Genomic DNA, 12,337 nt, shown 5'->3' on the forward strand with positions numbered 1-12,337 from the left:
GCCGATTTTAACTAATAATGATCTATTGGACAAATAGCTCCGAAACCAGTTTAGTAATACACCGCTGATTCCGATACTGTTTAGTTTATATAATAAAATCTCAATATCAACTTTGTCAAATGCTTTACTGAAATCAGTGTAAATTGAGTCAACTTGCAATTTAACAGATAAGGCACTAGAAATAAAATTTTCATATAATAATAAATTGGATAAGGTAGATCTACCAGAAGTAAAACCATGTTGTTGTGGAATAATAATGTTATTAATGAAAGGAATAAATTCGTCTAATACTAAACTTTCAAAAAGTTTTGGAATAGTTGATAGTTGACAGATGGCTCTATAGTTCATTACATTATGTTTATCCCCATTTTTATGGAGAGGCATTAAATAGCCAGACTTCCAAGAATTGGGAAATATACCAGTGGAAATAGATTGATTAAAGAGATTAAAAAGAGGATAAGTTAATACATTGACACAATTCTTGATAAAAATTGGGGGTATGTTGTCAGGACCCGCAGATTTAGATATATCTAAGGCATTTATTTTGTTAATCAATTTTTGAATAGATATATTTATAGAATGTAAAGGTGAAATCAGGACATTATTATTTACAATGCTATAATTAGAATTATTGTTGTTGTTTTTGACATAGATCGATTTGAAAAAATCAGCAAAAAGATTGACTGAATCATTAGTATTGTCAACAAATTTACCGTTAAATTGAATGTTTTCTGGTATATATGTTTTATTGCTGTTTAATTCTTTAGTAAATGACCAAAAATATTTGGAATTTGAATCAATGAATGATTCTGTTTTTTTAATATAAAGTTTAAAACATTTGGATATATGTAGTTTACACAAAGCTCTTAGTTTTTTGAATTCAATATATATGTGTGTAGAGTTATAAATTTTGAATAATTTGTGCACACTTTTTTTTTATGTATTAGGTTTTTTAATTCGGGACTAAACCATTTTGGAAAAAAATGCAACTTATTTTTATATTGAGGAACATGGTTGTATATACAAGAGATTAATAATTCATTCAGCATAATGACTTTTGATTCAAAGTTAATGTTATCGTTTAAGAACGACCAATTAGTGACATTTAATTGGTTCATGATTTCGTTATAATCGGCTCTGTGAAAATCAAAAATATTTTGCTGAATTAAAGGTAGATTAGTAGATTTATTTAAAGTAATAATAATATCTAGGGGTGGATGATGGCCATCCACTGGAGATAGAACATCATGAGATTTCATAACGTTAGTGTTTTTGAAATTGGAAAAAACTAAATCTAAGACACGATCATTCAAGTTGGAAATAGTATTAAATTGTTTAAGACCTAAATTTAAAGATAAATTTATAATTTCTTGATGAATTGGAGAATTTTCATTCATTTCAAGGTTTTGCCAGTCCAAATTTGGTAGATTAAAATCACCAGTTATTAAGAATTTTGAATCAGGATATTTTAATCTGATTGTTTCAATATTATTTATAAAATTATTATATACACTAATGTCAGAGGATGGAGGGATGTAAACACAACCGAATATGCACTTTACATTGAAAATTTTGGTTGATATAAATATTTGTTCGATGGAATTGTTTGTGTTGATGATGACAGATGATGAATGAACTTTTTTAATAAGAATTGCCACGCCACCGCCTCGAGTCTTCGTACTGGTGTTTATGTTTCTATCATATCTATACATATTGTATGTATGAAAGTTTAGTTCGGAATCATTTATAAGGTTGTGTAGCCACGTTTCTGTTAATAATATGATGTCATATGCGGAAGCAGCTATAGCATTTTTAAGGAATTGTATTTTAGATATAATGCTTCTGACATTTTGGTAATATATTGTTGGTTTTTTGTACTATTTTTATTTATTATTTTAGGCACTCCGTTAAAATATTTTATTATTAAGTCACTTTCACCTTTGTCTTTTCTGGTATTCATTTCGTTCCACAAATTGTTTATATGTAGTCTTTGCATGTACGTTAGGTCGTTTTTTATTTTAATTCCTAGTTTGGGTCCTTTTCTAAGTAATGATATTGCTGTTTGCTGTACATCGAGTTTAACTTTTAGGGGCCTTGGCTTCGTACCTTGTTTTAATCCGATTCTATGAGCGGTGAATTTGTGGTTAGGTAGCTCGGCTTTTGACAATAAATTTGCGATTACATTATTGTCGTCATTATTACCTGTTTCAGTAATGTCAAATATGATAACATTGTTTTTTCTATTTTTTCTTTCTTCCATTTCACTAACAAGTTCCAATGTCGATTCAATCGTGGTGGGTGTATCTTTAGACATATACATTTTGGTAGCTGACAGCTCTCCTTCCAGCATTGCAATATTACAGGACATTTCGCCTACAGTTTGCGAGATATCAGAGGTGAAAGGCATCAATTTGGCCATTTGGTCCTTGCTAAATCTATTGACAGGGTCCATGAGGACTTGGACCATACTCTCTAATATTTTGGAGACACTTTGCACGTACTTGGCCATTTTATATTTTATTTATTAACAATGAAGAAGTAGCAAAAACACACTTTGGCGACACGACCGAACGCGACAACGAACACAACAATTATATTAGATATTAAGTAGGTACAATTTTTGACGTGTAAACATCTTTCCTTTTAGGACCACAGTATAGAGAGTGCATCCTGAGATTTCTTGGTTCAAAAGGTCTTGTTCGATAGATATTAAAAAATAATTGAATAATTTTTTTAAATGTCTAAATTTTGAAATTGACGGGGACAAATGACTCTCGGACTGGGACACCGGGACACAGACCTCGAAACTGGGACATAGGCTTGTGTAGTTCGCGAACGAACTAGGTCGTAAGAGCGCTCCCACAGGTGAACTAGTCGAACTAGTTCCCTCACTCCTCGTTCCATAGTTCTATGGAGAGCAGGCGATTGATTGAAACGCGGTGTTCGGCTTCGGGAAACAATGTTTATTGGTTCAGGTACAGCGAGTGTGGGAGACGAGAGAGGTGTTGTCGGTTTCGAGGTCCGAAGGGAAGAGATGGCTTCTCGTGACGCGCTGACCGCCCTCGGGGCGAAAACACCTCCGTTTACGGCCAGCCTTTGGGGTTGCCACAATACTCCCCCCTTAGCCTTGGCGATACCACTTAGCTGGTACCCCAGCGTTACAGACGAAATAATGTCTTACAGTTACAGAAGCAAAATAATATTACAGTTACTTCCGACCTCTCTCGTGTCCTTTCTCTTGGTATCATACAAGTATTTAAAAAAAAATGCATGTGGACCACGAATGTACACACATAAGTAAACTAAAATACACATCAGTACAACATAAGTAAATCGAATACACATCAGTACAACATAAGTAAACTAAAATACACATCAGTACAACATAAGTAAATCGAATACCCGTACTTTCCACGGAAAGGTAAACATAGAACAGTAAGGAATAAAAGTTTTGGAATTTCGCTTCCCGGAGCTACAGCGTATGTGGAGGATCGTACAATTCATAACAGCCACCATTAGTTATAAAGACTGACAGTCTAATGTACACACGGAATGAGATCTAATAGCAGCGACTCCACGCTAGGCACACAAAAATAATATACCCATTACATATGGTAAGGAAAAAAAATCGGAATACATAGATAGACAAGAACACAATCATCTAAGGCTATTGCAATTAAAGCATTAAACTATAACAATATTTGAATAACTGATTATTCTAGGTAGAAATGCATTCCTGAAACTTCCGTGTGGCTATGGGCATTTCATGAGAAGCTAACATGTCATCATAATTGGGGTAGATACTAATACATATGCGAGTGCTTAATTACTAGTCCCTAAATCGAGCAGGAATTTGCGTGGTTCTTCCAGTGCGGGTCGTCGATGATGTAGGCATTGGTACTGACGGTGGTAGAGATTGCTCTGGAGGTGATGGTGATTGCTCCGACGAGGTCGGGGGTGGTCCAGGTGATAGCGCCAGTTCTAAGTATGCTGGCTTAACTCGGTCCATTGCCACGTTCACTTCCTTTCCCTTCTTCCTGATAGTCCAAATGTTGCCGTTTCTTTTTACAACTTCGAAAGGTCCTTGGTACGGGAGCTGGAAACCTGTTCGTGCTGCGTCGTGGCGCAGGAATATGTGCGTGCACGACTGCAGCTTTTGCGGTACGAAGGTCCTTTCTGTCCCGTGCCTTTTTACCGGGGACGGTCGAAGTTCTTCCATTTGCCGGCGGATTCTATTCACGAATTGGTGTTCGGTTATTGCCCTATTTGTGGAGAACATCTCTCCCGGTAACACCAGGGGTGTCCCGTACACCATCTCTGCTGCCGAGGCCTTAACGTCTTCCTTCAGTGCGGCTCGGAGTCCCAGTAGTGTTGTCGGGAGCGCATCGACCCAATTGTCGGTTGCCTGAGCCATGATAGCGGATTTCAATGAACGGTGCCATCTCTCAATCATCCCGTTGGCTTGAGGTCTATACGGTGTGGTTCTTTGTCGCCGGGTGCCTAGGATTTTCGTCAGCTCGGCGAATAACTCCGATTCGAATTGGCGCCCTTGATCGGTTTTGACTTCCTGGGGGACTCCGAATCTGGCGATCCAGCCTCCGTAGAAGGCTTTGCCGACTGTCTCTGCCCGTATGTCGGCGATTGGTATTGCTTCCGGCCAACGGGTGAAACGGTCTATTACGGTTAGGCAATATGAGAACCCTTGCGACAGCGGGAGTGGCCCCACTATGTCCATATGGACAAATGCGAAACGGTCGCTCGGCAGGTCGTACTCGGTGATCCCTGCCCGAGTGTGACGGCTGACTTTAGTGCGTTGGCATGTAATGCACGTTTTTGCCCAATGCCTAACGTCTTTTGAAATACTGGGCCATAAAAACCTTCTCCGTACCATGTCGACTGATGCGCGGGTTCCTGGATGGGCCAATCCGTGTATTCCGTCGAATACTTGACGCCTGAAGCGTTCTGGGATGTAAGGGCGAGGTCTGCCCGTTGATATATCGCACCAGATCTCCATATTGCTCTCCGGTTCAGGTATCCTGCGCCACTGTAAGCCGCTTGCGGTGTTCTTCCTCAGCTTCTCTAGGTTGGCGTCGTCGAGCTGAGCTTTTGCCAGTTCTTCGTAATTGATGCTATTGGGACAGGCGATCGCCTCCAGGCGAGACAAGGCATCTGCCACTACGTTCTCTTCTCCAGCCACGTGCTGTATATCCGTGGTGAACTGGCTGATGAAGTAAGCCTGCCGAATTTGACGCATGGTACCTTGGTCGGCTTTCTTTTTGAAAATAAACTGCAGTGGCTTGTGGTCAGTAAATACCACAAACTTGCGGCCTTCGAGCATTACTTTAAAATGTTTGATGCCCTGGAATATGGCTGTTAGCTCCCTGTCGTACGTGCTGTATTTGGTTTGGGCGTCTGTCAACTTTTTTGAGTAAAAGGCGAGTGGTTTCCAGACGCCGTCTTGGCGTTGTTGGAGTACTGCTCCGACAGTGCTATCTGAAGCATCGACTGCGATTGAGAGTGGCGCTTCCGGGTCCGGGTGTACCAGCAATGTAGCGTCTGCCAGCTGGGTCTTGGTTTTTTGGAATGCTTCATCAGTGAGGGAAGTCCAAGCTACCGGGGTTTTGTCGTTTTTCTTCGAATTTTTCAGGAGGTCGTTCATCAGCCTTTGGTTCTCCGTCGCGTGGGGAATGAACTTCCTATAAAAGTTGACCATGGCTAAGAACCTCCTGAGGTCCTGGACTGTCCGAGGTTTGGGGTAGCTTCTGATGGCTTCTACCTTCTCCGGAGATGGTTTAATTCCATTCTTCGTAATCTGATGGCCCAGGAATTTCACCTCTGGTTTGCCCAGCTCGCATTTGTTGGCATTAATTCTTACTCCATAAGCCTGGAGTCTTCCGAAGACTTGCCTCAAGTGGTCTTTGTGCTGGGCTGGATTCTGTGATGCCACGAGTATGTCGTCGATGTAAATAAAACAGAAATCCAGCCCTCTGAGAACTTCGTCCATGAATCGTTGAAATGTTTGCGCTGCGTTCCTTAGGCCAAACGTCATGCACGGGAATTCGAATAGGCCAAATGGTGTGGTTATCGCAGTTTTTATGACGTCTCGTGGCTCCACTGGAATCTGGTGGAACGCCTTCACCAGGTCTATAACCGAGTACAAACAGGTGTTCATCAGATTATGATTAAAGTCCGCCATGTTTGGGATTGGGTACCTGTCTGGTACCGTGCATGCGTTCAACTGCCTGAAGTCTCCGCATGGGCGCCACTCGCCAGTTTTTTTCTGCACCAGATGGAGTGGGCTGGCCCAACTGCTGCTGGATGGCCGGCATGTCCCGTCTCTCTGCATCTGGGCGAACTCTGCTTTGGCAATCTTTAGTTTGTCCGGAGCTAGCCTTCTGGGTTTGGCAACTGTTGGTGGCCCTCGGGTTTCGATGTGGTGTGTCACGGAATGCTTCTTGGTGGTGGTCGACTTTTCGGGGCGAGTGATATCGTCGAACTGAGCCAACAGCTCCTCATACTCTGTGGGGCGAGATACGACCCGCAACCCTAGTGAATGACCCGTTTCGATGCCGACTTGGCGTGACTGCGTTGTCTGTGCATCGGTCAGTCGGCGCCTTTTCAAGTCGACGATGATGCCGTACTTGGCGAGGAAGTCAGCTCCGATTATCGCTCGTGGAACTGCCGCCACTATGAACGACCATGGATATTGGCGTCGGAGACCGATGTTCACCACCATCTCTTGTGTTCCGTATGTGGCGATTCGCGATCCATTGGCGGCACGAAGTTCCAATTGCGCGGGTCGATTGCGGTTCTCTGGGGGGGCGGGGAGAACGGAGACGTCGGCACCTGTGTCGATGAGAAAGCTCATCCCGGTTCTCTGGTCTCGAACGAAGAGACGAGAGTTGTGAGGCCCGCCGGTTGTTGAGTTGACCGACGGGCTTACTCGTTTCCCGCTTTCTTAAAACTGCACGGTGGTTCGCATCTGTGCGAGCGGTTACCGTACCTCTGATGGAATCGACACGTGTCGAACGTTGTCTTGTTATGGGGGCCGCGGTTTGAATTCTTCGGTCCTCTTCGCTCTTGCGCGCGCAGCATTTGTTTAATCTCCTGCATGCTCTGGTCCGCCGAGGCTATCCAGTCTTCGCAGTTCCGCAACCTAGCTTCTACGCTGGAACGGTGTGGTGCTGGAGGTGCGTGGGTGCGTGAAAAGGCGTCCACGTGCGGGCACGGTGCGGTGCTGGGGTATTCCGCGGGAGCGGGGGCGGGGGCGGGGGCGGTAGCGGGGGCCGGGGCGAGGGCGGAGGCTGAGGGGGCAGCGCTTAGCTGGAAAACGTCGACCGGCCGCTGTGTCTCGAAAACGCGGTCTGCGACCGCCGTCAGCTCTTTTATGTTGGTCGTCGTCATCGTTGCGAGCGCCGACTGCACGGGAACTGGAAGTCTTCGCGTCCACATGACTCTCAAGAAATCTGTCGAGCACGTGTTGCCCGCGGTCGCCTTCATATGGAACCACAAGTCTGATGGTCGGCTGTCGCTGATCTGAAGATTCGCCATCAGTCTGTTGATGCGATTGTCGTGGCTGTCCGAGAACGCCTCTACCAATCTTCTTTTGGTAGTTTCATAACGGTTTCCCTTGGCCTGCTCCAAAAGGATGTCTCGGATGAGCGGGAGGAACTTGTTGTCGAGGAGTCCCACGACCGTGGCGAATTTCGCCTCGTCCGACTTGATGAGCGCGCACGGAAACTGTGTTTCGAGTCGTGCGAACCACAGCTCGGGCGCTTCGTCCCAGAAGGGCGGAACGCGCACGGCTATCCTCGCCACTTCTATCTCTGCTCCTGAATAGGCTTCTGCCGCGGGGGTAGAGGCGGGGGTGGCGGCGGGGGCCTCGTCGAGAAGGCCTGTGATGATGGGCGCCATGCTTGTACCGTACGTTTTTGACAGCTGCGTGTTTTGACAGCTGCGTGTTTTGACAGATGCGTGTTCTTGTTTTGTAGGGGTCACCAGTTATGGAGAGCAGGCGATTGATTGAAACGCGGTGTTCGGCTTCGGGAAACAATGTTTATTGGTTCAGGTACAGCGAGTGTGGGAGACGAGAGAGGTGTTGTCGGTTTCGAGGTCCGAAGGGAAGAGATGGCTTCTCGTGACGCGCTGACCGCCCTCGGGGCGAAAACACCTCCGTTTACGGCCAGCCTTTGGGGTTGCCACAGTTCCATAGTTCACTAGTTCGTGACCGAATGAGTGAGAGTGGGACGGCACTACACTAATACTGCCGCTCGCTCACTGCACATGCGCGTCTTGTTCACTCTTACGATCTAGTTCGTTCGCGAACTACACAAGAATTTCATTAGTTTGTGACCGAATGAACGAGAGTGACGTTAACCGAACGTTAAATAAATTTTAAAATAATAAGACACTGTCGTTATCAAGTAGCTTATGCTTCTAATGTATAATAACAATTACTATTAACAATTAATTAATTTCTTTAATATACTTTAAAAATAGTTTACGTATAGGGTTAATGTGTTTTGTTATAGGGTATTTGTTACGATGTCATCAAAAAGAAAACATAGCCCCTTGTGGACTCATTTTACAGAAGACATTGATAATAAAAAAGCGAAATGTAACCATTGTTCAACAATAATAAGTATTGCGGGCGGATCGAATGGTAATTTAACCCGACATATGAAAACAAAACACCTTTTGATCCCATTAACTGCTGAAAGACAAACACCGATATTACCTAGTTTAAACTCACTTCAATCAAGTCAAAGCACATGCGAATCGGAGAATATAATTTCAGCATCATCAAATATAGTAGACTCCCAACAATCGATGACCCAATACATTCGTAGACCACCGCCAGTTCCAAAGATTGAGCAAATTGATAAACAACTTGTCAAGATGGTAGCTAAAGGGCATCACGCCTTAAGAATCGTAGAAGAAACAGAATTTCGTAAACTTATTGAATTAGTTTCTCAATGCCCAGGCTATAAACTACCATCAAGAAAAACGTTATCGGAAAATTTAATGTCAAGAATTCACAATGACGTCATGGCTGAAGCAAAAATAAAGGTACAAGCAGCACCAGCGTTGTCTCTTAGTACTGATGGTTGGACGTCTAGAAATAACGACAGCTATATAGCTATTGTAGCTCATTTTATAAATGAAGAGACTAAACTTCACTCAGTATTACTTGGTTGTATCAATTATAAAGAGCGACATACTAGTCAAAACTTGTGCGACTTTATGAAAGTTGTTATGGCGGAGTGGAACATTTCACACACAGTTGCTGCCATTGTTAGCGATAATGCAGCAAATATCTTATCTGCTGTTAGACTTGGTGATTGGCGGTCCATCTCATGTTTCGCTCACTCTCTAAATCTTGTTGTACAAGAAGCTACGAAAAAGATATGTGACGTTTTGGGAAGAGTTAAAAATATTGTCGAGTTTTTTATTCGTAGCACACAAGGAAAACATAAATTGACTGCTACGCAGCAGCAAATGAATTTGCCTGTTCTTAAGCTCAAGCAGGATGTACAAACCTGCTGGAATTCCACTTTTGACATGCTCAAGCGAATAGTACAGGTAAAGGATGCAGTGATTGCTACCGTTGCACTTCTACGCCCTGATTTAACTTTAAATGAAGGGGACTGGGAAGTCATAGAGGAAGTTTTACCGTTACTCAGTCCATTCTACGAGATTACCTTAGAAATAAGTGCCGAGAAAAACGTCACTTTATCTAAAATAATAATTTTGTGTAATTTACTAAAATTTTTTTTACAAAAACATGTTTCTTACAATACAAAAATAGTTGATGTGCAGTCTCTGCTAAAGAAAGGCATGGAAGATCGTTTAAAAGATATAGAGAAGAATATGTTATACGCAGAGTGTACGATTTTGGATCCTCGATTTAAGACGAGGGGATTCAAAAATCAAAGAGCCTGTGAAATGGTAGTACAAGCCCTTAGAAATAAAATCGGCCAAGTACAATTAGTTCAAGGGGGTACTCCAGAGGCTGTTCCTACTTCCAGCGACGCATCAACATCTATACCTAGTAATAAAAATAGCTGCATATGGGATGAATACGACCAAGAAATACAAAAAATTACTAGGCCAGATAACCAGCTTGCTGCTGGCATTCGCGAATTAGATAAATACCTAAATGAAGAGTATCTAAATCGTAAAGAAGATCCGCTTCAATGGTGGCATGAACGTCGTTTGATATACCCTCACGTTTACGCGTATGTTTTGAAAAGATTTTGTGCCGTAGCAACATCTGTGCCCTGCGAACGCGTTTTTTCAGCGACGGGTCAAGTCCTTAATGAACGTAGAACACTATTGTCATCGAATAAAGTGTCCAAATTGATATTTTTACACAGTAATATGTAATATTATTTTTCCATTTTATTTTTTTTTTATACATACGATCTCACTCAAACAAGTCATTATGTTTAATTGTTAGGTAACAACTTTATAAGTGTAAGTGATATTTTTTACAAGAACTAACCAGTACCTAATAGTAATATAATTGTTGATTATTTCTAAAAAACTATAAAAAATTTGATTATTTTTGTTTTCTTTTTTGCGTCATGTGTTATTCTTTCATCGAGCCAAAACGAGCGAACAATCTGCGAGTGAACGATCTGCGAGCGAACGAACGAGCGAACGATCTGCCTTTCATTGATTCGAGCTGGGAGCTGACGAACTAGAAGAGCGAACTAGTTCGTTTAGGAGCGGCGAACTAAACTGAGAGATCTGATTTGCGAACTACTATGCCCAAGCCTACTGGGACATGTCCCTGTCAACGGGGACGTATGGCAGCCCTAGTGTACGGGCATGTCGATTAGTGGTGTTGGCGTGTGCGTCGAAATGAGCTGCGTCGTTCGCATATTCGACCAATCGCTATCGCCGTGGGTGAACCCCCACTCCCAGCCATTACATCGGAAGCGCTGCTCGCAGTCGGCAGAAGTGGTGCGCCCATCGCGGTGAGTGCACGTCGCTGGGCTCTCGGCTCTGAGTTCGTGCCAATGCGGACCGCAATGTTCGCCGCCATTTTCCGGCAGAAGTGCAGCGGCCATCGCGGCGGGTGCGCGTCGCTGAGCTCTGAGCTGCCGCTACCCGCCCCCCCCCCACCACCACCCCCAACCCCCCGCAGGTACGCTATTATTGTAGCTTTATTGTTGCCCTTTCGATCGTTGGTCGCGTTTGCCGTGGGGTGGGGTTGATTGCTTTCGTCGATCGATTGCACAAGTGCTGGCCGAGGCGTCTGCGACCAAATAATCACAGCCACCGCGACCTTGGAATCGCGTCTCGTCATCCCCCTCGACTGTGGCGTCGTTTCCTTTCCGTTTCTCTCTCTCTATCAATATTACCACAATCGCATTTTACATTTTGTGCTAATGCAGATCGCAATGTTCGCCGCCATTTTCCGGCAGAAGTGGTACGGCCATCGCGGTGAGTGCACAACGCTGAGCCCTGAGCTGCCCCTCCCCGCCCCTCCCCTCCCCCAACGCTATTATTGTAGTTTTATTGGCTACGTTCACACTACCGATATCTACACCCGACATTTTCGAATTTTCCATATCCAGTTCCTTTATTGCAACCCGTGGTTGCTATTTAGGAACTGGTTATGGAAAATAGCCATTGTTGCCGCGTTTCAATCGGTTGGTCGCGTTTGCCGTGGATTGATTGCTTTCGTCGATCGATTGCACAAGTGCTCGTCGATTGATTGCACATTTGCCACCAAACAATCAGAGCCACCGCGACCTTGGAATCGCGTCTCGTCATCCCCCTCGACTGTGGCGTCGTTTCCTTTCCGTGTCGTTTGCGCGCTTCGACGAATGCCTCGAAATATACTATATATAAAAACGGACTGTCGCTAAATATATATATTTGTATATTGGACGATCAACCGTCAACCAGTATGGGGAACAAAAATTTTTTTTTTCATTTTTTTCAGTTCTTTCAGCTTTTTTCATATTTCTCATTTTTTCAGCTTTTTTGTGAGGTTGTGTCCTGAGGTTGTGTCCAAATATCATCAGGTATTTTCGAAAATCCAGAGATTGATAAACTTTCCAATGTGTTTTAGTGTGGCTTTTTATTTGTACTCATTTAATTGACTTCTAGCCGATCCTGAACTGCTGATAAAATTTCCCGAAGTTGTATCCAAATATCACCAGGTATCTTCGAAAGTCCAAATATTGTTAAACTTAATTGTGTGCTTTAGTTTGACTTTGGCTTTGTACTCATTTGAAACGTACGTTTCTATTTCAGATAGTTGCTGATAACAAACGGAGTCTCGAAAGAACGCGGTCATTTCCTGAAAATGAAGCTGTACTTC

At 43.4% G+C, this 12,337-nt stretch overlaps 1 protein-coding gene across 1 annotated transcript; it reads left to right on the top strand.

Annotated features, from left to right (window-relative positions):
- The first annotated feature begins 8,052 nt into the window (after nucleotides 1–8,052).
- On the top strand, nucleotides 8,053–10,706 carry LOC143922393 (E3 SUMO-protein ligase ZBED1-like). The gene is made up of 5 exons (XM_077445618.1): nucleotides 8,053–8,194; nucleotides 8,241–8,382; nucleotides 8,532–9,726; nucleotides 9,820–10,350; nucleotides 10,608–10,706. Exons 1-5 carry the CDS (start codon nucleotides 8,053–8,055, stop codon nucleotides 10,704–10,706), a joined length of 2,109 nt encoding a protein of 702 aa, XP_077301744.1.
- Nucleotides 10,707–12,337: the final 1,631 nt, after the last annotated feature.

This window comes from Arctopsyche grandis, chromosome 2, assembly GCF_051622035.1.
Source record: "Arctopsyche grandis isolate Sample6627 chromosome 2, ASM5162203v2, whole genome shotgun sequence".
Lineage (NCBI taxonomy): Eukaryota > Metazoa > Arthropoda > Insecta > Trichoptera > Hydropsychidae > Arctopsyche > Arctopsyche grandis.